The sequence below is a fragment of the Podarcis cretensis genome, assembly GCF_951804945.1.
Source record: "Podarcis cretensis genome assembly, chromosome: 7".
Taxonomy (NCBI): Eukaryota; Metazoa; Chordata; class Lepidosauria; order Squamata; family Lacertidae; genus Podarcis; species Podarcis cretensis.
Window position 1 is genome coordinate 53,587,974 of NC_137176.1, and position 27,910 is coordinate 53,615,883.

Sequence of the window (27,910 nt, forward strand, 5' to 3'; positions counted from 1 at the left end):
CAGCAGTGGGGTGGGGTAGGGTGGTACTGGAAAAGCCAATCTGGTGGTCCCACCACCCTGACCTTTCTCCACATTATCCTGGTTTACGGTGGTAATGCTGTTGTAAGCAGGCCAGGTCTGTGGCACTACTCCTTCCCCTCCTACTCCCCCCACTGGAGATATTTCTCCCCACTAACTTCTGCTGGGCATCTTTAATAATAAAATAGCAATAATCAGAAAGAATTTAAAGTGGCAGCCACCAGAAGAGGAGTAGTCCAGCCCACCTAGTTAACAGAACTGGTGTGTGTGTACAGTTTAATGCTCAGCTGCCTACTTACAAAACTGCCTACTTACAATAACAGAGGACAGGTCAAGAAAACATGAGAGGTCAACTTCAAATCCAGCTCAAGACATACACTGAAACTATCTGGGCTAGAACTTGAAGGTTAAATAAATTCCTTCTCCCCCAGCCAGTGCTACCTAAAGCAGAGGCAGATTTAGGGCAGCACAACCAATTTCCACACACAGAGTACAGGGGTCAAGGGAGAGCCTGCCTGCCTCCTTCTCAAAGTCTTGTAAGCGCTTGCCCAGCTTTGGCAATCTGGAAGGCCACAGATTGACCAACCTGGACCTCTGTGAAGTTTTCCCCATACAAGAACCTCTTGATAGGTTACAATATTTTTCTGGTGAACCTTAGAAAGCCTAGAGGCACTTAAAAACAACAACAACTTGAATTACTGTGAACACACCATCTGTGCTGGCTATGTTTGTAAGAGATGCAATAAATGTGGGATATAACAGCACTTCTTGTGACAAAGCTGAAGCTTCGTGAATCTTACCTGAGCTCCTGTGCTATCGAATCCACGTGTGCTGTTGGTAAAAGAAGGGAAGACTGCATCAGTTTACATTTAAACTTCTGTGCACCTGCCTATTTCTGATGAGAGATGAGAACCTGGGAGAACACAGGTGACTCTTTATTTCTCCCTAACCACAGGATTATTGCTGCTCGTGGCAACTGCTAAAGTTGATGTTCAATTCCCATGGTTACTTATCTGTTAAAAACCAAAAACCCAAAACAACTCAGCACACAAGGAAGATGATCTTCAGCAGGAAAAAAAAAAGCCACTATACCTTTCCTTCTTCTTTTTTTAATTGGATGTGCAGTGAGAACATTTTCTTTTCCTAAGTGATAATTTGATTTGGGAATGAGGAAAGCTGGTGTTTACAAATACCTGCCCACACAAGGCTATGCAGCATATTGAAAGAGCCAACAGGTGGTTCTAAAGATTACTCATGTTGCACAGGCAACATCCGTTGTCCCACTTCTGGGGAAATCCTGTTGCTCTATTAAGCCTGTGTGTGCAAGAGAGAGGCATTTTAAGCCCTAAATATGTTTAACTAGCTTGCTAAATGAGAGAGATCACCTTTTAAATGTTTAAAGAAAGTATGGCAATGCATTAACTCTGATTAGAAACTGCTAAATGAAACCCAGCCAGTTAGTCAGTAGCTCCCTGCAGACTTGATCTAATGGAGGCTCACTACAATGTTCAGATATGCAGCAGTAACTTCATTATGCTGTTGCAATTACTCACTTCATTTGGGGATTGATCCTGATCTCACTGAACTATATAGAAATGCTGCCAGGGGAAGGCAGGGTGGGCTCTTAAAATAATGTCTATCTATCTTTCTATCTATATCTTGCCCTCACCATTTCGGGCTTTTGTTATTGAAAGGCCCGTGGAATTTTTTTTTTTATGATAGTGAAGGGAGATTGGGTGATTTAAATCCCTTATTCCCTTGCAGTTGAATATATACAACATCTGAATGCTTTTGGCTGGTGGCAGGAGGAGTAATAGGAGTAAAAGCAACAGATTCAATAATCTCTGAAAAACAGCCATCTGCAAAGCAGCTCTGTGCTAAAACAAATTTTGAACAGTTATGTATTTCAGGAGGAAAGTTTTTGATCCTTCAGGGTGTGTCAAAATCTTGGCTCACCTTTAACTATGATACATTTATTTTTAAACATCTCAGAGATAGATTATTTCAGTTTTGTAATTTAGGAAGATAGCAAGCTATACACTGAATCAGACCACTGGCACATCTAACTCACTATTGTCTATGCTGGAAGCTGCTCCCCAGGGTATCAGACAGAAGTCTTTCCCAGAAACACCTGGAGATCCAGGGACTGATCCTGGGACCTTCTGTTTGCAAAGCATCTGCTCTACCACTGAACTGCAGTTCTTTCCCTATTTGAATAAAGACTTCCAGCTATCCTTTGGTGCAGTGATTAATCAGCCAATAATCTTTTTTTAAAAAAATAGAATTGCTGAATACATTGTATTAGCCACAGAAAAATAGCCCAAATTAAGGATCCCATCATTATAACCATCTGCAAGCCACTTTGCTATAAGCAGCTTCTGTGTATCTTGGGTAACATTTAAATGACCCAATCTTGTGAGCAGAATTACAGCTTCCAGCCATGGAGCCATGGAGTTGGCACCCCACTAGGTGTGGGGTGCTGAGACCCACATGATCAGCTCCCTCCCAGCAATATGGGTACAATGTGGACACCTCAGTTCACAAGGTTGGGTCATTAAAATCTGACCCCCTCTATGTGACACCCACACATATGTAAGGTCCCACAAATGCAGTAAGGAATGTTTCCCTACACCCCTCCCCCCATTTATTTATTTTTTACAATATCATGATTGTGATTCACAACCTAACAGTAAGCTAGAAGGAAAGCAGTATGGGCTGAGTTGCTCCAGCTATGCCATGCCTGCCTTCACTGTAGGATTTGGTATAATGGGTAATGAGAAACAAAATTTGTACATGGTAGTCAGGGCCGTATATAAATTAGTACATCATCCACATACAGGTTGTGATCATCCCTTGTGTAAAGATTGCTGTACAGAGTGAAATGAACACTTTGTGATTATCTATTCATTACTTCCTATGTGGCAAGTGCTTTCCATATAAGAATGTGTGAAGTAGTTCTAAACAGTCTTAAATGGTCAAAGTGTTTCTCTTTGTTTGCCCAAAACGTTATGAGGAGTCATGGCTAGTTGGAATGTGGGCAAATCATAGCATTTAACAGCCCAGGCACCCTTTCTAGAGAAGCACAGACAACTTTACTATAGATATTGTCAGCCTACTGAGATAACTTTTACCTATAGTTACCTTCGTAGGGGATAGTTTCAGCTGCCAGGGCTCCCTTGAAGCTGTTATGGTCCTGTTTTGCCTGCTCTCTGTATAACAGTGTTTGCCCCAATGGGACTTTGTCTGCCCTGACCTAACTTGGCCTGATGTGACTTGATTTGCCTATCTTGACCTAACCTTGCTTACTTGACCTCCTTTTGCCTACTGTGACCAGACTTGACTTGACCTTCCATGTGACCCTCAAGTGTCCATGGAACAAGACAACAATGGGCTGTGCATTGCAGTCTACATAGATCACTGGTTTTAACCTCTCCTGGTCCCCCACATAACTACACAGATAACAAGGATGCCTGTGAGATCAGATCTGGCTCTGCTATCTGAGTAGCTGACTTCCCATTCTCTTCCAGCTCTGTGCTGCTCATAGGGCATTTCCGCAAGGTTGAATCATTTTTTGCTACTATTTGCTTAGGATGTACACTTGATTTAAAAATGGACTCATCTATACTGCATTAGCAACATTCATACAGGGCATAAGTAAATAGATACTTCAAAGGCACTTTAGAGAGTCATGTGTAAAAACACCCTTAGGGCATATGTGGTTAATTAATTGCACTGGCAAATTAGACTTGTTAGCATTACATCTAGTCATTTAAGTTTAGCTACAACTTCATAAGTAAAATCTGCTTCAACTGGAGGTAAAATATCTCTATTTTATTTTACATATGCCCATTTCCCACTCACAATCAAGGGTCACAAAAAGCATTACCAATTATAATAAAAAGTTATTTTCCTTAAGGGGTTGTATGACTAGTCAATCATGTTTTCCAGATGTTTAGATCATTAAGGGGCCTTTTAATCTCAATATTACATTGCCATCTGTTCTTTACCCAATGAGAGAAAAACCGAAAGTTTAACTTTTTTATCGTACATTTGAACAGATAAATACAAAAACATTAGGGACATTGCAGTGTTTTGGGATGGAAGCAGATCCAACTTTATATTGCTAAGGTTTTTTTGTTTTTGTTTTTCAACTTGCCAATAGCAGATTTGATTCAACAAGAAGCAGACAAAACAGTAAAATGTATTCCCATGGTTTACCACAGTTTACATATAATTGGAAGAGGATGATTCTCGTTTGGGAGACAATACCTATTAAAATCACCGTCTGCATGTTCAAGGCCATTTTCCATCAACCTATCCAACAGCATTAGTTAGATTTTTAGATTATCTCTGTGAAATGATTGTACATTTGTGAGATTTTCTTTCCACCTCTACTCTCCCACACATCTAAATAACATTTCACTTCCTAATCTCTGCAGTTGGTGTTCTGGCTTGATTTAAAATGAGCCCTCAGGAAGGTGTAGACTCGCTGATGACACATTTGGGACCATGTGCAGAAATTTACATTTCATGGTGTGATGGGCACAGGGTCGTAGAAGGGGTCTTCTAACTCACCCTTGGTTCCTCTTGAACGTGTGCGTAGCTTTTTATCTTCACCATCTGCATCCATCTGTAACAGTAACAGAAAGTCTATTCACCATTGGAGGCGGTGGTGGGAGAATCGTTAACATGTCTTTACAAAGTTTCCATAGGCCAAGAACTTATTAATCTTGTCACTCAGAAAAAAAGCCATCTGTGAATAACTTTTAAGCATAGTTCAGAAGATATTTGTAATGGAAAAATATTTAATTAAGCAAATGCTAATTATTCCTTTTGGGCGAGTGCCAATGTCTGCAAGCGATCAAGATTTATGTTCTGATCCCAATGAGGTTAAATAACTGCTGAGGATGGGATCATGAGAACATATGAAGAGCCCTGCTGGATCAGAGTAAAGATCCACTAATTCAGCATCCTCTTTCTCACATGCTTCTGTTGATGCCCTGTGACAACTGATATTTGGTTGCATACTTCCCTGGAAGATGAAGGCTCCAATTAGTTATCAAAGCCAATGAGAAATTTGTCAGTCTAAGAATTTGTCAATCACCTTTTAAAGCCACACAAGCACCACACTGAATAACACTGAATTAAATATATTAATTCTTAGGCATGGGCTCCACAGAGAAGTCTGTCCTGAATCTACTGCCATTCATATTCAGTAACAATAAATACTAGTGTTATGAAAGATGGAGGGGGAATCTCTTTGTTCACTTCCTACATATTGCATATGTATACAAATTGTATGCATCTATCATGGTTTCCTCACTCATCTTCCTTCACAACTAAAAAAATCCAAATGCTTTAGCCTTGCCTCCTATGGAAGATCATTTTTATTTCAGTTGCCATGGGGTCATACTAGTAATAAAACTGGATTTGGAACATCAACACATTGGTTCAATGGGAGCGCCATGTCCTAGCAAGCTAGGAATGGCATTACTAGAAATGCAGCATGTTTTTTCTATGGTCTATGTACAAGGTTCTAACAAAGCATGGAATCTGGTGGAGACACAGCATGAAGTTGATCAGTGAAGCTATAAATAACTCATTGATGTAACTTCAAAGTCATTTTAGCCACCATCTCTCCATTTTGGTTTTTCTGATTCTAATTTTTCTCATCATAATCTAGTTATCAACTCATAGAATCATAGAATCATAGAGTTGGAAGAGACCACAAGGGCCATCAAGTCCAACCCCCTGCCAAGCAGGAAACACCATCAGAGCACTCCTGACATATGGTTGTCAAGCCTCTGCTTAAAGACCTCCAAAGAAGGAGACTCCACCACACTCCCTGGCAGCAAATTCCACTGTCGAACAGCTCTTACTGTCAGGAAGTTCTTCCTAATGTTTAGGTGGAATCATCTTTCTTGTAGTTTGGATCCATTGCTCCGTGTCCACTTCTCTGGAGCAGCAGAAAACAACCTTTCTCCCTCCTCTATGTGACATCCTTTTATATATTTGAACATGGCTATCATATCACCCCTTAACCTCCTCTTCTCCAGGCTAAACATGCCCAGCTCCCTTAGCCGTTCCTCATAAGGCATCATTTCCAGGCCTTTGACCATTTTGGTTGCCCTCCTCTGGACACATTCCAGTTTGTCAGTGTCCTTCTTGAACTGTGGTGCCCAGAACTGGACACAGTACTCCAGGTGAGGTCTGACCAGAGCAGAATACAGTGGCACTATTACTTCCCTTGATCTAGATGCAATACTCCTATTGATGCAGCCCAGAATTGCATTGGCTTTTTTAGCTGCCGCGTAACACTGTTGGCTCATGTCAAGTTTGTGGTCAAACAAGACTCCTAGATCCTTTTCACATGTACTGCTCTCAAGCCAGGTGTCACCCATCTTGTATTTGTGCCTCTCATTTTTTTTGCCCAAGTGCAATACTTTACATTTCTCCCTGTTAAAATTCATCTTGTTTGTTTTGGCCCAGTTCTCTAATCTGTCAAGGTCGTTTTGAAGTGTGATCCTGTCCTCTGGGGTGTTAGCCACCCCTCCCAGTTTGGTGTCATCTGCAAATTTGATCAGGATGCCCTTGAGTCCATCATCCAAGTCGTTGATAAAGATGTTGAATAAGACCGGGCCCAGGACAGAACCCTGTGGCACCCCACTAGTCACTCTTCTCCAGGATGAAGAGGAACCATTGATGAGCACCCTTTGGGTTCGGTCAGTCAGCCAGTTACAAATCCACTGAGTGGTAGCATAGTCAAGACCGCATTTTACCAGCTTCTTTACAAGAATATCATGGGGCACCTTGTCAAATGCCTTGCTGAAATCAAGGTAGGCTACATCCACTGCATTCCCTTCATCTACCAGGGTTGTAATTCTGTCAAAAAACGATATCAGGTTAGTCTGACATGACTTATTTTTCAGAAATCCATGCTGACTATTGGTGATCACAGCATTCCTTTCTAGGTGCTCACAGGCTGTTTGCTTAATGATCTGCTCCAGAATCTTCCCTGGTATTGATGTCAGACTGACTGGGCAGTAATTATTTGGGTCCTCTCTTTTCCCCTTTTTGAAAATAGGGACAACATTTGCCCTCCTCCAGTCTGCCGGGACTTCGCCTGTTCTCCAGGAATTCTCAAAGATGACTGCCAGTGGTTCTGAGATCACATCTGCCAGTTCTTTTAATACTCTTGGATGCAGTTCATCTGGCCCTGGAGACTTGAATACATCTAAACTAGCCAAGTATTCTTGTACTATCTCCTTAGTTATTCTGGGCTGTGTTTCCTCTGCTGAATCATTTGCTCCAGATTCTTCAGGTCGGGCATTGTTTTCTTTATCGGAGAAGACTGAGGCAAAGAAGGCATTGAGGAGTTCAGCCCTTTCTGTGTCCCCTGTTTGCATTTCACCATCTTCTCCTCTGAGTGACCCCACTGTTTCTTTGTTCTTCCTTTTGCTACGAACATACCCATAAAAGCCTTTTTTGTTGCTTTTAACCTCTCCACCAAGCCTGAGTTCATTCTGTGCTTTAGCTTTTCTGACTTTGTGTCTACACATGCTGGCTATTTGTTTGAATTCCTCTTTGGTGGTTTCCCCCCTTTTCCATTTTTTGTACACATCCTTTTTTAATCTTAACTCAGTTAAAAGTTCTTTAGATAGCCACCCTGGCTTCTTTAGGCACCTTCCATGTTTCCGTCTCATTGGTATTGCCTGAAGTTGTGCTTTTACTATCTCCCTCTTAACAAACTCCCAGCCATCATGAACTCCCTTTCCTTTTAGTATTACTGTCCATGGGATCTCACCCAGCACTTCCCTAAGTTTTATGAAGTCGGTTTTCTTAAAGTCAAGAAATTGAGTCCTAGTATGCTTGGCTGCTTCTTTCCGCTGTATAGTAAACTTCAGAAGAGCATGATCACTCGCGCCTAATGATCCTTCCACTTCTACCCCACTAACCAGGTCATCCACATTGGTTAGGACCAGATCTAAAATGGCTGTTCCTCTTGTTGCTTCTCCCACTTTCTGGACAATGAAGTTGTCTGCAAGGCCAGTGAGGAATCTGACCTTATGCTCTTGGCTGAGTTTGACATCCAACAAATATCCGGGTAATTGAAGTCCCCCATAACTACTATCTCCCTTCCTTTTGCATGCTTGGCCATCTGTTCCAGGAAGGCATCATCTATGTCCTCCGTTTGGCTTGGGGATCTATAGTAAACTCCCACAATGAGGTCACTGTTATTCTTCTCTCCCTTAATTTTGACCCAAATGCTCTCACTTTGGCTTTGAGGTTCTAAATCTTGGAACTATTCCACATCTCTCTGTGTGTGTGTGTGTTCCCATTTCAGCATTTTAGTGAAAATTTCTCCAGATTAACACATTTTTGCAAGAATTCCCCCCCAAATATAATGCAATTTTATCTATTATTTTCACTAATACATATGTTATTAGACTCCCCCCCCCCAATAGACACATATGCACATATTTGGCTACATATTATTTGGGTAGAGAACTGCATCACAAAATTCAGAAAAGTGTGGATTTTGAAGGCTAGATGCTTTTTGTATCCAATTTTGTTGCATGAAGTGCAAATAGGGAGTTTTGCATTAAAATGTATGCCAAAGAAATTGAGAACATCCCATATGCAGGCTAAAGTCCCCACAACCCAGAGCAGCTGGCTTCCAGAAATGCCCTTTGCCTCCAAAGGTGCCTCAGAGTGTTCAGCTGTTACCTAACTTAACTGTAAGCTTTCCCACACCTTCCTGCCAACTATGTGACTAATGCAACCATGTAACCAAATAAACCCCTAAATACCACCACCTCCAAATCCAGTACAGAGTAGGTGAAAAAAAAAAACCAACAACACTGCTTGAACAATGTACAGTCCAGTTAAAAAAAATCCTAGGACTCAGCTACATTTGTAAAGATAAAGTGCTTTATATGCATGCTATACAGTCATGTTGTTTAGTCGTTTAGTCGTGTCCGACTCTTCGTGACCCCATGGACCAGAGAACGCCAGGCACTCCTGTCCTCCACTGCCCCCCGCAGCTTGGTCAGACTCATGCTGGTAACCTCGAAAACACTATCCAACCATCTTGTCCTCTGTCGCCCCCTTCTCCTTGTGCCCTCCATCTTTCCCAACATCAGGGTCTTCTCCAGGGAGTCTTCTCTTCTCATGAGGTGGCCAAAGTACTGGAGCCTCAGCTTCACAATCTGTCCTTCCAGTGAGCACTCAGGGCTGATTTCCTTCAGAATGGAGAGGTTTGATCTTCTTGCAGTCCATGGGACTCTCAAGAGTCTCCTCCAGCACCATAATTCAAAAGCATCAATTCTTCGGCAATCAGCCTTCTTTATGGTCCAGCTCTCACTTCCATACATCACTACTGGGAAAACCATAGCTATAACTATACGGACCTTTGTTGGCAAGGTGATGTCTCTACTTCTCAAGATGCTGTCTAGGCCTGTCATTGCCCTTCTCCCAAGAAGCAGGTGTCTTTTAATTTCGTGGCTGCTGTCACCATCTGCAGTGATCATGGAGCCCAAGAAAGTAAAATCTCTCACTGCCTCCATTTCTTCCCCTTCTATTTGCCAGGAGGTGATGGGACCAGTAGCCATGATCTTCGTTTTTTTGATGTTGAGCTTCAGACCATATTTTGCACTCTCCTCTTTCACCCTCAATAAAAGGTTCTTTAATTCCTCCTCACTTTCTGCCATCAAGGTTGTGTCATCTGCATATCTGAGGTTGTTGATATTTCTTCCGGCAATCTTAATTCCGGCTAGGGATTCATCCAGCCCAGCCTTTCGCATGATGAATTCTGCATATAAGTTAAATAAGCAGGGAGACAAAATGCAGCCTTGTCGTACTCCTTTCCCAATTTTGAACCAGTCAGTTGTTCCATATCCAGTTCTAACTGTAGCTTCTTGTCCCACATAGAGATTTCTCAGGAGACAGATGAGACAGTCATACCTTGGGTTAAATATGCTTCAGGTTGAGCGCTTTCAAAATGACATCACGCGCATGCATGGAAGCGGCGAATTGCAACCCGTGCACGTGCAGGCGTGCAGGCGCGGGTTACATTCGCTTCAGGATGCAAACGGGGATCCGGAACGGATCCCATTCGTATCCAGAGGTACCACTGTATAGAACACTGTGATACCAGATGGTGCTGTGGAGTCCCATCTTTTGCCAATGGGATTTCCCTCCATGAAGTTTACAATGCCTTTAACTGAATTGCTTTTGTGATGTGTCTAGATCCAGCCCTGGGCAGCCCTGAAACAGAGAGTAGGCTGGTTGGATGCAAGAAAACAGCCATAATTTTATTGCATTATGGTAAAATATTAATAAAAATCATCATCATCATCATCATCATCATCATCATTATTATTATTATTATTATTATTATTATTTCTACCCCACCCATCTGGCTGGGTTTCCCCAGCCACTCTGAGTGGCTTCCAACAAAAGATTAAAAATACATTAAAACATCAGTCATTGAAAACTTCCCTAAACAGGGCTGCCTTCAGATGTCTTCTAAATCCCATATAGTTATTTATTTCTTTGACATCTGATGGGAAAGCATTCCACAGGGCGGGCGCCACTATTGAGAAGGCCCTCTGCCTAGTTCCTTGTAACTTCACTTCTTGTAGTGAGGGAACCGCTGGAAGGCCCTCGGAGCTGGACCTCAGTGTCTGGATTAAAAAAGAAAAGAAAACAGCCAAATAGGACCTCAGGGGACATAGTCATGGAATAGAAAGCCTGTGACCACATGCTAGATACCAGTGTCAATGTGCGTGCATTTGCAGACAGAGCAGCTTGGTTCCCTCACCCACATCCTGGGCTGGCCACAACAATGCTCCCAGATGCTTTATGTAGCTGGCAGGAACAGAATTGGCTACTCTAGATTAATCTTTTGTTCTAAAAATCCAACAGCAGAAACCAAAGAGCCACAAACAGCTATTTTGCTCTAGATCAGGGGAGTCAAACACAAATTCATCGGGGGCCGCATCAGCAGTTTGGTCACCCTCAAAGGGCCGGTTCGAGTTCAAGTGTCTTCAAAGCCCATGACACCTTTAACAGCTGGATTAAGTAATGCAGAGCTTCTGGCTCATGGAACACTACACCTTGATTTCATTTGAATACATATATGAATATAAAAATTGTTTCCTGTTTGGCTTGGTGTTTAAGTTACACAAGATGTGCAGGTTTTAATTTTTCTCATTCCCCAAATTTTAATCGAGCATTTGTTTGGATTTCCCCCCCTTTGCTACCTACCCTAAACCTTTGAGGAGGGCGGGAACTGATGGCCGGACCCTGTAATAACATTGAGGGGGAAATTGCATGATGTGTAAATACCCTAAAAAATAAACCAATTCCTTATCAGCTTTTTTTCCATATATAAATTTTTGCAACGCGCACCCTGCGGAAGCCACGCCTGACGTTATTTACAAAACATGCACTTGCGTATCGAATTTGCTTTTGAATCACGAATCCCCAGAGGCGGAGGATGCTGTTCATTGGGCAGCGTGGAAACCCACCTAAAGAAATAAATAAAGAAAAGAAAAGCAAAAGCACGCCGCCCCGAGTATTCACAGGGCGTGCTCTTGGTCTCCCTCTCTCCAACGCGCGTGAAGCTGGCTCTGCCCTTCTCCGTGTTCCACCTTGTGCAGGTGCGCTGCGCTCCCGCCGGGACTTATTTCACCCCAGCGAGCCCGAAAAGAAGTTGAGAGCAGCAGCAGCGGCCTCCCATATCCAACCCCGCCCTTGCCGTGTCAAATAAGTCTCGGCTAGGTAGCTGGAGGAGGGGGAGGCCTGCGCCTGCGCCTGCACAGAAGGGACCCAAGGCACCCTGTGCGTGCGTCGCAGCCCAAGCTTCCCTCACAGATATATAGAGACCAGACTACATGGGCCACATGACGAGGTCTGGCGGGCCGGATTTGGCCCGCGGACCTTGTGTTTGACACCTGTGCTCTAGATCATAACACAGTTACACAGCCCACTAAGGGATATTTCACATTGTGGAATGCCTTCCCATCATATGTCAAGGAGATAAGGAACTACACAACTTTCAGAAGGCATCTGAAGGCAGCCCTATATCAGGAAGTTTTTAATATTTGACCTTTTATTATGTTTTTGTATCTGCTGGAAGCTGCCCAGAATAGCTTGGGCAACCCAGCCAAATGGTCGTGGCGGATGTTCTCCTGGAGACACCTAGTTTGGTTGTCCTAGGGGATTTTAATATCCATGCCGACACGACCTTACAAGGGGCCGCTCGGGACTTCATGGAAAGCATGGCCTCCATGGGGCTGTCCCTGAATAAGTTTGGCCCAACCCATAGCCGCGGACATGCCTTGGACCTGGTGTTTACCTCTACGGATGTTGGTGACCTGACACTAACTAAAAGTGAAACAAAAGAAGTGCCATGGTCAGATCACTTCCTGGTGCAACTGGACTTCTACGTGACCCTTCCCCTCTGCAGGGAGGTGGGACCGATTCGGATGGTCCGCCCCCGCCACTTAATGGATCCAAATGGTTTCCAGAGAGTGGTAGGGGATGCTTTATCCCATGTTGATGGCCTTTCAGCTGATTCCCTGGTGGCCCGCTGGAATGTGGAGTTAACCAGGGCTATTGACTGTTTGGCTCCGAAGCGCCCTCTCCGATTGCATGGAGCCCGGAGAGCCCCGTGGTTTTCCACGGATCTGAGGGCAATGAAACAATCGTTGAGACGGCTAGAGCGCCGGTGGCGGATAACTCATTCTGAAGCTGACCGGACACAGGTTAGAGCTCAATGTCGAGCCTACCAAGTGGCGGTAGCGACGGCGAAGAAGACTTTCTTCACCGCCTCTATTGCATCTGCAGAAAACAGCAGCAGGAGACTTTTTCAGGTGGTCCGCAATTTAGCGGAACCACCTGCTACATCAGGGCCCAGTACGGGCCACATGATCTCCTGCAATGATTTTGCAAAGTTTTTTGCAGATAAAGTCGCTCAGATTCGGGAAGAGGTAGACGCCACCGTGGGAGCAGGGCCGGGGCGGGAGAGTGCTAGAGTCCTGTCTAGTCAAATTGCATGGGATCAATTCCAATCTGTTACCTCCGAGGATGTGGACAGGCTGCTTGGACGAGTGAAACCAACCACCTGTCTCCTTGATCCTTGCCCATCCTGGCTTATAAAAGCTAGCCGGGAAGGACTGGGCGATGGGCTTCGTGGGGTGGTGAATGCTTCCCTCCGTGAGGGAGCCTTCCCAGACCCGCTGAAAGAGGCGGTTATCAAACCACTTCTTAAAAAACCATCTTTAGATGCGGCCACGATGGCCAGCTATCGCCCAGTCTCAAATCTTCCATTCTTGGGCAAGGTGATTGAGCGAGCGGTTGCCGAACAACTCCAGGCACGCCTGGAAGAAGCGGACCATTTGGATCCCTTCCAGTCGGGATTCAGGTCTCATCATGGGACTGAAACTGCCTTGGTCGCACTGGTTGATGATCTCCGGCGGGCTAGGGACAAAGGTGAGAGCTGTTTCCTAGTTCTGCTGGATCTCTCAGCGGCGTTTGATACCATCGACCATGACATCCTTCTGGACTGTCTTGAGGGGCTGGGAGCTGGGGGCACTGTCCTACAGTGGTTCCGCTCCTTCCTCCTGGGCCGTGTTCAGAAAGTGGTGGTGGGGGATGAGTGTTCAGACCCCTGGGCTCTCACTTGTGGGGTGCCTCAGGGTTCTGTCCTCTCCCCCATGCTTTTCAACATTTACATGCAGCCGCTGGGAGAGATCATCAGGGGGTTTGGGCTGGGTGTTCATCAGTATGCGGATGATACCCAGCTCTACCTCTCTTTCAAATCAGAACCAGTGAAGGCGGTGAAGGTCCTGTGTGAGTGTCTGGAGGCGGTTGGAGGATGGATGGCGGCTAACAGATTGAGATTGAATCCTGACAAGACAGAAGTACTGTTTCTGGGGGACAGGAGGCGGGCAGGTGTGGAGGACTCCCTGGTCCTGAATGGGGTAACTGTGCCCCTGAAGGACCAGGTGCGCAGCCTGGGAGTCATTTTGGACTCACAGCTGTCCATGGAGGCATAGGTTAAATCCGTGTCCAGGGCAGCTGTGTACCAGCTCCATCTGGTACGCAGGCTGAGACCCTATCTGCCTGTGGACTGCCTCGCCAGAGTGGTGCATGCTCTGGTTATCTCCCGCTTGGATTACTGCAATGCACTCTACGTGGGGCTACCTTTGAAGGTGACCCGGAAACTACAACTAATCCAGAACGCAGCAGCCAGACTGGTGACAGGGAGCGGCCACCGAGACCATATAACACCGGTCTTGAAAGACCTACATTGGCTCCCAGTACGTTTCCGAGCACAATTCAAAGTGTTGGTGCTGACCTTTAAAGCCTAAACGGCCTCGGTCCAGTATACCTGAAGGAGCGTCTCCACCCCCATCGTTCTACCCGGACTCTGAGGTCCAGCACCAAGGGCCTTCTGGCGGTTCCCTCACTGCGAGAAGCCAAGTTACAGGGAACCAGGCAGAGGGCCTTTTCGGTAGTGGCGCCCTCCTTGTGGAATGCCCTCCCACCAGATGTCAAAGAGAACAACAACTACCAGACTTTTAGAAGACATCTGAAGGCAGCCCTGTTCAGGGATGCTTTTAATGTTTGATGTATCATAGTATTTTAATATTCTTTTGGAAGCCGCCCAGAGTGGCTGGGGAGGCCCAGCCAGATGGGCGGGGTATAAATAATAAATTATTATTATTATTATTATTATTATTATTATTATTATTATAAATTGGCAGAGTACTACTACTACTACTACTACTACTACTATTGTGGTGGCATCACTACCTCTGATTGCTGTGAAGGAGTCTGGGTTTTGGAAATGAAAAAGTTGGGGCAGAAAGATAATTGAAAGTTCTTCAATGATCAAGAGCTAAATATGCCAGCTAGATCCTTAGTCTGTCAAGTGGCTGAGCTAATGGACTGAAATGGCTGGTGTATGTTTTTCTCAAAAACCCAGGAAGCAGCTGGATCCTCCTTGAGAGTTCCTAAGGGGAAAGGTGACACCTCTCTCCCTGCTTCAGCCAAGGATGATGTAATCTCAATTTCTGTGCGAAGAAAAGAAGCATGTTTTCCTACATTTATATCCTGCCAAGGGAGCCAAGGAAGTATACATTTGGTTCCCAGGCACTGACCAGATCCAGGTCTACCTTATGTCAGCAAGCTGGTGTCCTCATGTGCCTTAAGACAAACTGAAACAGGTGGAAAGATAGTTTTGAGCACTAGAAAGAACTTGGGGGAGGCTGCCTCTCTGGGGATTTGATGTGGAACAATGGATTTCTTCTTTGGAGGATTGCTATGCCTTTTGTTTCCACTCAGCTAGTATATTTGTAATAAACTCAATATTTCTACAATTCTACACCGTGTTTTTCAGTGATCTCACCAAACCAAAGTGAGTAGTTTCACTGTAACTTCTCCCTACAATCTTATATGGAAGGTGCACAACAATATTATGAAGTAGCTACACATGGAACATGTGCAAAGGAGGGTAACCAAGATGATAACGAGTCTGGAAACCAAGCCTTATGAGAAACAGTTGAGGGAGTTGGGTATGTTTAGCCTGGAAAAGAGGAGACTGAGAGGAGATACGATAGCCATCTTCAAATATCTAAAGGGCTGTTACATGGAAGATGGAATGAGCTTGTTTTCTCCTGTCCTGGGGGGTAGGATTCGAACCAATGCCTTCAAGTTACAAGAAAGATTCTGACTAAACATCAGGAAAAACTTTCAGACAGTAAGAGGTGTTCAACAGTGGAACAGAAGGTGGTGGAATCTCCTTCATTTGATGATAATAATAATAATAATAACAACAACAACAACAACAACAACAACAACAACAACTTTTATTTGTATCCCACCCTTCTTGGCTGAAACTGGGCTCAGGGTGGCTTGAGTCCTTGCATTGCAGGACTAGATGGCCCTCAGGATCCCTTCCAACTCTACAGTTCTAAGATTCGTGGTGTAGTGGTTAAGAGCAGTGGACTCGTAATCTGGTGAACCGGGTTCGATTCCCTGCTCCTCCACATGCAGCTGCTGGGTGACCTTGGGCTAGTCACACTTCTCTGAAGTCTCTCAGCCCCACTCACCTCACAGAGTGTTTGTTGTGGGGGAGGAAGGGAAAGGAGATTGTTAGCCGCTTTGAGATATCAAATCTAAACACTTCTTCTTCTAATGTTGCTATATATATAGTGGCAGCATATGATAACATGAACAACCAATGAAGTACTGTGTCCAAATGTTTCTTTCCATGATATTAGCATGACTGTATTCCAGTAAGGTCAACCAACATTTGGGCCTGCTCAGTGTGGTGGGTGGTCACTGGATATACAGATTATATGAGAATTGGAAAGTCTGCTAGAGAAGAGGAGAAGTTTGGTTTTCGACATATTACCTGGTGTTGAACTGGATATCCAGGTGGAAACAACAGCTAGGGAGTTGGAGATGCAGGAGTGTCTATTGGAGGCAAAGTTCTGGGTTAAAGAGTAAGGTCAGGTGTCATCAGCATATTCATGGGACTGTGGATCAGGAAGAGATAGTGTGTGCAGAAAAAGAAGCAGAACCCAGGAATGGGTCTGTGAGGGATCCCAAAGGAACAAGTCCCTCTGATACATGAACCCAATACTAATGAGTTGAGCAGTGGTCTGGTAAAATAAGGCCGTACTATTTATTTATTTTTTTAAAATCTGATTCTAGGCATATGATGAAACAACTGCACAATGACCTCACAATTTGTTCAGAAGACAAAACCTCTGAGAACCTTTTAGTGATCACAGGGATCCAGACTGAAGCTGCTCCTACATTGGGTCTCTTCTATGTCACTGCAATAATGTGTAGCACGATTCATCGTGTGGTTTCACATTGCATGGATGTGCCATATGGTGAGGGTGATGTGTACAGTAGGCCTCAAATTTCAATCACTCACCTCATCATCTAAAAACAGTTGGGTAAATGATAATCTCTGCAAATGCAAATTTATCTAAATTATACTGTTAGCATGTGCACCAGTTTTTCACATTTACCCAGCAGCTTCTCTGCATCCTTTCTATTTGCGTAGAAAAGCAGTGGCTGTCTGAAGTGCAAACGGGGCTTCTAAGTATCTGCTGAACATGGATATGGATGGAGTTTGCTCATGACATTTGTTCCCTGTTTACCAAACTGGTTTTTGTTTAGTGAAAGTATTTTCCTCCATCATATACAAAAGGATACAACTACATAATGTTGAGATTTATGGTTAAAGTCCGCATGAAACAAGGGGATACATTCCTCTTCAAGATTGTGAGGAAGAATAAAGGGGGCCGAGTTAACTAGCTGAAGATGAAACAACATTTGTGTGCCTCTCTATTTTTCCCCTGCTAATTATTACAGAGGGCTACATGAGACACAGAACATATGGTACATGACATATGACCCAAATAGCTCTTTACAGGAATAAACAAGCAGTCAAATGCTTGAACAGATTTTTGAAAATGTTATGCAAATACTTGAATAACTCTGTTGCTGCTGTGTTTGTCTCATGCAATCAGAAACTAGAAATATACTATACTATATTTGCAATTTCCAGAAACTGAATGTCATATTTTCATCTGCTCGATTTATAGCTAATGGTTCGCAAAACAGCGATTAAAAATAAGGTGTCTGTTTGATAAGAAATGAAAACTTGCCCATGGTTGCTTGCTGCCATTCAAGCCTAATACAGGGTTGGTTGTAATGTGACTGCAATGGTAATGGGGAAACGTAGCTCTGTTCTCTGATGCTGAGTAGTGATTGAAGGCACTGACCTGCCATAGACTTATAATAGGGGAGCAGGTGTGGCAATGATGGACTTTAATTTCCTTTAATAAACCTTTTATGTGCCACACTTTTACTGCCATTCTATGCTCTCCAAGGTCCTGCACATAATAGGTTCATTACTTTTGATTACTATAGTCTATTGAGACAAACAACTCCAGAACACACTATATATTATGTTCAGTTAAACCAATACAGACTATTTATCCAATGTGCATTATTTCACCTGCAACTCTGCTGACAAAATTAACAGCCGCTCCTGTAAGCTAAAACTGTTTAAAACCACTGGTACTCCTTTGTCATCATTTCATAATAAATACCGCACCAATCACTACATTTCTCTTTTAACTGTGTAACAAAAAAAGGGGGGCTGCCTCTTTTTAAGCAGCAGTTACTTGGGGTTTTATTTTGTCATGAATATTTAAAAACCACACAATGGATGAAAACCAGCAGCCAAATCAATATAGGTGATTCTTTCTATTGATTTTCTTTCTTTAGGAAAATCATTTGAATTTATGACAGATGTTTAAACAGATTAAGATTAAACTGGCTAAGGCCTGTTTAGTATGATGAGCATAGCACTGTAAACCCATCATCATGGGCTGAGGGCGTCTGTTGCATATAAAACAGTCCACTCACACACAACTAAAAAAAAGAGGGGGGAGCTTTATTTCTCAGGAAACTGGGTGTAATCCACATAGTACAACAACTGTGCAGTTTTCATTCATTTAAGTGGGATTCATTTAAGAGGGATTATTCCTACTGCCTTTGATAGAGACTGGTGCAATCTTATACTTGGTCTCCTCAGAAATTAGTCCCCTGGAGTTCAATGGGACTTACTTCCAGGGAAATGTCTACAGTTCTGAAGCCTAAATTTCCTTCATATGACTTAACTTCAGTTACTTTATATTACCATACACCTTCCTAAAAAGGAAGTTGTTGTGAAATAAGCCACACTTCCAGGTAGGGCGGTTAGAATGTGGGTGGCACAACAACTTTTCATCATCAACTCTGGGAAGAATCTTTTATTTTTATGTTCAAAGGATATATCATTTTGCATTTAATTCAAGGCAGACTGGTTTACGTCAGTAGCAATAAATATGGCATAGCTAGATGTCATCATGACCCAACAGCCCAATGCTCTGCTATATCCAGCATCCTCTCGCAATCCATGACAATTAATAGATAACTATTTCGTCCCATTGCTTTAATTCTTAATTCTACATATTTGCAGAACATGTACTACTAGTACATAGAAAAGAATCAACTTACCATGACTCTTTGGGTGAACTTTATGTCGTACTGAAATTATTGGAAATAAAGAGTAGTCAGCCTCTCACAATATGCTTATGTCGCTACAGGATATTTTCCCAAATAAGGCCCATGTTTAATGGGAAGTTTCATTATTTGTACCTAATTTATGCTGCAGTGCCTGGACCATTTGTTGCGGCCTCAGTGGGACTACTATGGAACTTCAGTGAGGTGGGCATCCCTTAAATAGCATGGACAGGAGAAGGCAATCATGCATGTGTTCAGTCAACATATGGGAGGGTCAATGAGACAACCATCTCCTCTTTGCAGACCTCCTTTATTATTCCAGTTTAAACCAGGCACTGTTTCTTTGCTTACTGCATCAAGGAACAGGTTTAGGCCTAGTTTTCTAGCCTAGTCATCTCCTCAAATGTACTTTTCTATATGCAGGTATTAGTTTCTTCATGCGTGTTTGTGTGTATTGTATAGAGGCAGTGAGGTGAGCTCTATCTCCAGTTTGAAGTGGTACAGTCCAAGCTGGTTTACCAGCTTAGCAAGGACTATGAGCAAATGCTGCAGTGATGCAGCCATCTCCATAATGGTCAAAATGCCACACTGGTAAAATGTCCAGAATCCCATCTACTATTTCTTCCACTGCTCCCTGGAGTGGTACATGGCGCCACAAAAGTGACCAGATGAATACCCTTCAAGTGTGGAGGAGAAAGTGGGATCATCCCCAATCACCAAGCCCCACATCACCAACTTGCATGCCAGCCGTCCCCATATGCTCATCAAATTTAAGAAAGATTCTTGCTGCTCCCCCCAATAGTCCCTGGCTCACTGCGTCTGGGCTCACAAAGCAGGTTGAAAACTTCTATTCTGGGAAGTTATGCATAAGAGGAAAGTGTGGCGGAGGTGAAATAAGTTCAGTAAGATATGTCATGTCATGCGCACCACAAGTTTAAAGTGTTCTGTGCTAAATTCTGAATAGGAAAAACAACTCTCTCCAGTAGAAATAGAAGAATTAGAAGAAATAGAAGAAAGTAATATGTTTCACTAACATTGTGCAGAAAAAGAAGACAAAAATCCAAGCTTACATGACTCCTGGACAGGGCCGTCTTTACCTGGGGATGCAAGGGGTGCGGGGCACTCGGGCACTGAATTCTGGAGGCGCCCACCGCCCGCCGCTGAAGCTACCTAAGCTCTTAACTATCTACCTGTTATGAAATAATAAATAATGTTGATCAAGCTAGAAAAATAAAATACATATATACAGTGGTACCTCAGGTTAAGAACTTAATTCATTCTGAAGGTCCGTTCTTAACCTGAAACTGTTCTTAACATGAGGTACTACTTTAGCTAATGGGGCCTCCTGCTGCTGCCGCTGCAACGATTTTTGTTCTCATCCTGAAGCAAAGTTCTTAACCCGAGGTAATATTTCTGGGTTACGGGAGTCTGTAACCTGAAGCATCTGTAAGCTGAAATGTCTGTAACCCGAGGTACCACTATACCTAGGTATTACCAAAATGTATACCTACTGTTTCACTAAAGGACTTTTGACTTTGTGCGCTCATTTACCAAAGACACGTCGTGCCAGTGGCGGCACTTGTCATTCACAATGGGGCGCTGGGCAGATCTTTGCACTTCGACAGCGCATATGCTAAAGACCCCACTACTCCTGGAGGAGTAGCCAAGTTAGCCTGTTGCATCAAAAACAAGGAGTCAGATTTATTGTCACATTGTTTTTTGCAGAAGAGCTACTTCATCAGATACATGTTGTTTTTACTTTTACAGTACAGTCTCCACCTATTACAAGAAGCTTTTCTGTTCATTAGAAAAACAAACCTAAAATTTGATGAATACCACTGCAGGGAAAATTGTTTTATTTTATTGTTCAGGTTTAAGAGATATAACAGCACTAGAGTTTATATATTAATATGAATGTTAATTATTTTTATGTAGAGTTTACAACATTATTCCCAATTTCTAAGTAAAGGCTGCCATATTAAGAATACTTACTGGGATGCGTATTTTGCAAACAGACATAAAATATATATTATGATTTAATCAAGACTTCCTCTAAGTATGTGTTCACACAATGGAGCATTAGAGTTCATTTGACACTAATGATTTTCATTTTAATAAGGCCTTCAAAGAGCTTTTATATTCGCTGATGACAGGTAGTGTTTTATGACATCTTAAAATAAAAATATTATGCTTTGCCCTGGGTTTCTGGGAAGAGCCTTCATATCATTCTGGAGTGAAATGCAAAAAGATTATGTACAGTTAAGGTCCCCCCCCCCCAAAAAAAGTGTGCATTGTGGCTCTCCCATTAAAAATATTCATCTTTTCTTAATGGACAATATCAGACAGAGAGAGAGAGAGAGAAATACAAATGGATCTGCCTTGCCGACAGCAGTTTAAGCCGATATCACTGGGTAGGCACAATTTTGGTACCACTGAACTTTATACAGTAGTTCTAATAGCTTGAACCTAATATGACCTGTCTGCTTGTCTTAATTTTAGCCTACATAATCAAGGCTGCAGTTCTGTAGTATGTCCAACTGAAGTCAATGGAAGTTCTGAGTAGACATGTAAACAATTGCATTGCAAAACACAAAGGTATGTGCTGTGCTGGAGCTCTTGGTGGGTGATCCCAGTGTAATTTTAAAAATAAAATAAAGACAGCTATCATCTGACCTAGTTTGGATTGAAGATCATAACATAGGCATAGGAGTCCAACCCTTTGCCAAAACCACAACACCAGTCTAGATTTTTCAAGAAGCTACGGAAGGAGAAACTTGCAAGCTAAACTTTCATCAGAAGCTCCAAATGCACAACTCCTACTTAACATGCAGTATGGCCCTTGTATAACTAAGAGCCTCCACACTACATGTTAGGTTATTTTATATGTATAAAGATAGCTACTAAAAATCCTCTGCTTTTCCTCAGCAATGAAGTGCTTTCCTGAGTAAAGTGGCCTTCTATCACTTTCAAAATATATCCAGAAATGGTCTGCATACATATGAAGATCTATTGATGCCTTACTTCTAGATTACTCAACACTTGGGACAAAGTTCCTTCAGCATGTGCTTCTCACATAATGCCTCTGGGAGCAGCTCCCATGTTTTATATGATCATGGCAGTCTTAAGAAAAGAGTTGCTACTACCTCACAAGGTGTTGGAGCCAGATACATGGAGATAATAGTTCATGTCTTCAGTTCCTTATGTCATCCCAGCCCACTCCTGAGTCTACAGGTACCCAGTTGCAGCCTCAGAAACCATCACCCAGAAGATGCTAGTTGTATGAGCCAACACCCAATAACTCAAAGGCCAACTACATAAAATATTAAAAGGCAATCCTAATAATGTCTTACACAGATGTAAATTTCATTCATGTCATTGGAGCTTCGTATCGGATAAATGTGTGTGTTTATAATATTGCAATTTAAATGTGTGACTGTATTTGTGTACCTTACTCCCTTTATTTAAAAAATAATAATCACAAAAAATATCAGTGGAACGTGTTAAACCAGATCAGGATCCAGATCAGAATGATTAACCCTTTCCCATACTGTTTCCCACTGAAAATCAGCTCAATTGAAGCACCATTTGTATTCATATCATTTCCCCTTCCTTGGCAAATAACAGCTGAAGGGAGAAATGCCATGGGATAAAAAGTTGGTTCTTATGTTGTACCATGACCATGATCAGGACTGGAGCCATCACTTTTTATAGATATTAAAAATGATATTCAAATATGATTACATATTTAGTGTGTCATCTAGTTTGGCCATCAGTCCAATGCCCCCGTTGAAAAGGTTTGGGTTTGAGCTAACATGTGGTGATGCAAACATTTTATCTGTGGTGGTTAATGTGATGGCTCATTCACCTCAGCAAAAAAGAGATGAAGAGAAAAAATTAAAAAGAAGAGACTAAGTCTCAAACTGGTACCGCTGAAAGGATGATTTATTAGTATTTGTAAATTGATTGGAGTATTCAGATAAAAACTGTTCAGGAGCACTGCAAATCACTAATATGTGAAATATAAACATTACAATGAATCCAAAATGCTGAAGCAAATCAATAAATGACCTCATGCTTGCAAGTCACCACTTGATACTACAGACTGTGAGTGATCAATACCTTTTTCGACTTTGAAAGAAAGTCGTAGAGCTGGGCAGTAGCTACCAAGCACAACTCATTAGATTGAAAAGAGAGTAGTTCAAAAGCTAAGTCCTAAATGTTTATTATGTGTCCAGGGCAAGATCATGTGGTGCTGGAAATGGAGAAAAGTTCTGCTGCCAGGGATCAGGTTGTAAATCGGCATAAAATTTACTGGGTTATTATGAATAACAATGGTCACTTGTATATGTATGCCTTGGTTACAAACAAGATGTCAATTCACTTGCAATTTATACAATGTAGATCAAAAGGAAATTGTTGCCTAGAGGGAAGACTGAAGCCAAATCAACAAAATTGCATATGGAATCTTTAAATCTATTTAAAATAGGATGAATATTACTGTTTGGATAGGAGACTAAAGCCAAATCAACAAAAGTGTATATGAACACCCCCCCCCACTCTCTTAGTAGAAATCATACATTGTTATCTACAATGCAAAGGAAGTTGTTGAACAATGCAGACTATTGCTTCAAAATAGGTCCATGACATATTTTTTAGCACTTGCCAAGAAACAATCTTAAGTATTCTTCTCTCCCCGCCCCTCCGTCATGAATTCTTTAGTCATGTTTCATTCCCCCACCCTTCAGCAGGTATAAAATGTAAAAATTGGATTGAAGGGTCTTTTCAGTGATGTGTAGCTTTTTGGATTTTGATAACTTCTTTTTCAAACACAGTATTTTCCATTTCAACATTATTGCTGGTGCTTCCCCAAAACGAAAAATGAATGGTGCAAATTTGACTGCTTCAGCTGTGTTACTATCCTCCCAAACTAAAATAAATAAGTCCAAACACTAAATCTAAATCTGAAAACAGATTCAATTTGAGACTACATACCGTGTAATCCATTCTAGGACACCATGATTACTGATGGCCAAATGCTATGTATATTTTTGAAGGAGTATTTTTCAAAGGGGGTCTAATATTTGAAAATGCATAACGGCGGAATAAATGTTAGACCAGAGACAAGCTTGGATGGTTCTGTAATGAGGATGATTTATTTTGATTCTCACTTCTGATTTCAGAGTTGTCACTGCTGTTGTGTTCCTCATCCATGCAACTTTGCACAACTGGCAGTGCTGAATATAAACCAAAGCCATATGTTTATGTCCTTTTGCCAAACGATTACAGCAAATAGTTCTATTATTCCCTTAGGTAACTAATGTGTGCCAAGGATTTCTATTAGTCTGCTTTACCAAGGCATCAGAGGGTAAAGTCGCAGCTTTATGAAATGAGGGGGCAGGTGCCAGCTTTATATTTTCAGAGCAAATATGTAAAAAAAAATTATACCACATAAAAAGATTGGACAGCACAAGCCGAAACAAAATCTTAATTTTTAATAAATAAATAAATATCTGAAGGATTCCTTTTACAATGAAATGTGTTTTTGAATAGCCTATGACAGAAAACCATTTAAAATATAAATAACAAACTATGTTTATGTGCAGTCAAGCACATGATGTGCACTGCAAACATTAAACATGTTAAACACATGCAAAATGTGTGTGACATTGCAAACATGCAACATTTGGTGCATGTTTTGTGCTGTATTATTATTTTTAAATTCTTATAATGAAAATGGTACATATTAAAATATATTTTCAATTCTGATGAGTACATACGGCTCTGAAAATATTGTTGCTGCTTGCTCATTTGAGAATGAGACAGCATCAGAAGCGTCGGCCTGTTGTATTGAGAAGATGCTACATGGACCTATCAAATTTTGTTAAGAGTTTAAATGAAGCCAAAGTTTGGAAGTCATAATGAGATTTCCAAATGGAACAGCAGCTCAATAAATGAAATCACATACTTTCCACTCAAAACTAAACACTAAATGCATTCTCCCACCTTTGCTTGCTTCGGAGCAAAATTATGTGCAAATTCCAAATGACCAAATCCGTCTCTCGGACCAAAATGTCTTGTTTGACTTAACAGATAATCCAAAAATTCATTCTCTGTAAGAAAGAATGCAAAATGAATGAGCAAAATCACAGACCAAGCAGGAGGAACGTGTGCTAAATTTCTACTCCCCTCCTGTCCTGTTATCAGCGTACATGTGAAGAGTCTGCCCTGTGCTTTTCAGTGGGTAAACTTCCATTACTTTGAAAAGAATTGTAAGTGCACCTATACAAAATTCAATCCTGCTCTTAAAATAGTTTTATATTTTGAGGATCTGATGCTAACATTTGAGCACACATGGTAGATGTGAGCATTATAAATTTAAGTTATGGAGAATTAAATTGTTCTGTTTAAAACTAAGAAGGAAACTTGCTACTTAACTGACACCTACATTATATGTTTGGAAATAAGATGCATAGATTTTACAAAAGAGTACTTAATTTTGCATAAGAGAGCCAGAGGAGAGGAGAGGCTAGAAGAGGAACAGCTGCTGCTGGACTCAACTCCCATCAGTCCCAGCTACCGGGACCAAGGATGATGGGAGCTGTAGCAAAGCAACGTCTGGAGGGCAATGGGTTGTCCACTCCTGTGCTAGAGAGTAAGACTTGAAAGACATTCTGTGATGACTCATTTAATAAATACTGCTCTTTCTTTCTTTTTGCAGTATATTGCAATGGTTGGATGAAACAACCTTGGATAAGGGATACTTATAAAGTAGCCCAAAGTTACTGTCCAGTGCTCCATCTCCATAGAATTAAAACTTAAACAGTTCTTTAGCAGTTCTATCGCTGTGCAGAGTAGAACCTGTTTGAGAAAGGAAGGGGGCACCAATGAGTCTTTATAGGCAGGGCTTAATCATTTGTGCAATGGCTCAGTGTTAGAGCTTAAACAAGGAGGAAGTGCATGATGTTGGAATAAATAGAAATATCCTGAGCAGGCGCAGAGTGCATTTCCTTCATCACTGAATTAATGACAAGGAGTCTGCACATATCAGAACTAATAGGTAAGAATGTCCAAATCATAGGTCAATGTAGACTTGAGACCCAATGTGACTTTTTCTAGAAATTAAATGCTCATGCTACAAAGGGCACACTGATATAATGATGATGATTAAATGTACCACCATCAATATATGCAGCATTTTACAGAGTAGCAACATGGTGTTAGGCGAACACAAGGAGTTAACAGTCTAAAATTCCACACAAAGTCAGCTATAGAGGAAAGGAAGGAAGATGATGCTTACACTAAAAAAGAGAATAATATGCTGAAGGAGCACATCTAAGGGGCGAAATAAGGATTTCTTGGTTAGAGATATAGGACCAGCAAGTATGCCTCACCCCAAGGAATGAGGTCAGGTTTTAGTCAAGTTAGCATAAGTCACTATTTATGTCACTACATTTTAAGTTGATTCATGGGATTGTTTTGGTTATCATATTAAATCAATGTCTGGCTTAACTATTTGCAACATTCAGTCCCCCATCTTTTACATAAGCTTTATATAATGATTCATTACTGGAAGACCACCAGCTAGATGGCTTTAAAAGGGGGTTAGATAAATTAATGGTGGATAAGGTCATCAATGACTATTAGTCATGGTTCTCTCCAGTATCATGGGTAATATGCTTCTGAGTACCAGATGCTGGGATTCACAAGTGCTCTTGTGCTCATGTCCTCCTTGTGGGCTTCCCTTAGGCACCTGGCTGTCCACTGTGAGAACAGAATGTGTAGATTTTGAGTATGATGCAGCAGGGCTTGTCTTATGTTCTTATCAATGCAGTACACCAGATAAAGTGAAGCTCACTTGGTACATTAAAGTTGTCACGTAAATTAAAGAAGCCAGAAGTGTTAATGTTAATCCCTCAAGATATACATTAACACTTAAGGAATCAAATTGAATAACTTGCATTTGCGTATCTACCTGCAGCACCAATGCTAACCTGAGAGTTTTTGATATTGAATAGTTTGCTTACTGTTCTCTAAATAAGAAGACAGCAGCAGAAGATGAGTGCTCAGAAATTACTCTGAATCTAGTTCTTTGAGAAAGTTTACATTAGTGTCAATTTGTTCTTTTAATATTGAAAGCTGAAAAAATGTTATTTAGTAATGATAAACTTTGGGTACACTCCCTTGTCCTGGAAATACTACTACTACTATTATTATTAGCTCAACTGGACATGATAGGACCATTTCAACTGTGCAAGAAAAGTTCTTGATGGACTGTGACCAATTTGTCTTGTTTTCAGAAATGGAAATGCCTTTGTCCTGGCTGCTTCAGATCAATTCTGCCCTGTCCCCCACAGAATACAATAACACCTCTTTTCAATTTCCTAGATTGAATATAGTCTATTATCTGTCCCTTTGACATGGTAGCTTAGAACATTTTCAGAAGTGTTCTGGAAATAATACTCTAGAACTTAACAATTAGGGTGGTTTCCAACAAATTTACTCAGTGTACACCTACTGAAATCAGTGGACTTGGGTAAGTCCATTGCAGCCAGTGCAGTTCACAGTAAAGATCTGCACTTTAACATTTATGCACAAATTTATCATGGTATGAGTTTACTTTTTTTGTAGTTTGACAAGTTTGATACAATCATATTTATAAATTATATTTCAGCCACTGAAATAAAAAATTCTACTTTTCTGAGATATTACACATAGACACACACAATTTTAGTTACAGATAGGTAGCCGTGTTGGTCTGCCATAGTCAAAACAAAATAAAAAAATAAAAAAA

At 41.7% G+C, this 27,910-nt stretch overlaps 1 protein-coding gene across 12 annotated transcripts in view; it reads right to left on the bottom strand.

The window, feature by feature from the left end:
- The window catches only part of ST18 (ST18 C2H2C-type zinc finger transcription factor), a 195,662-nt gene that overhangs the window by 65,487 nt on the left and 102,265 nt on the right, over positions 1-27,910 (bottom strand). For 7 of the 12 annotated variants that reach the window (XR_013840597.1, XR_013840598.1, XR_013840599.1 and 4 more), the window contains 3 exons: positions 25,123-25,229; positions 4,594-4,648; positions 819-849 (listed from right to left, as the gene is read on the bottom strand). Coding sequence is in view for 9 of the 12 variants with exons in the window: in XM_079983348.1 (XP_079839474.1) it covers positions 819-849; positions 4,594-4,648; positions 25,123-25,229 (193 nt within the window). In the remaining 3 variants the exon portion in view is untranslated. The remainder of the gene's footprint in view (positions 1-818; positions 850-4,593; positions 4,649-25,122; positions 25,230-27,910) is intronic. The other 5 variants (XM_079983346.1, XM_079983345.1, XM_079983347.1 and 2 more) reach the window with 1 other exon arrangement.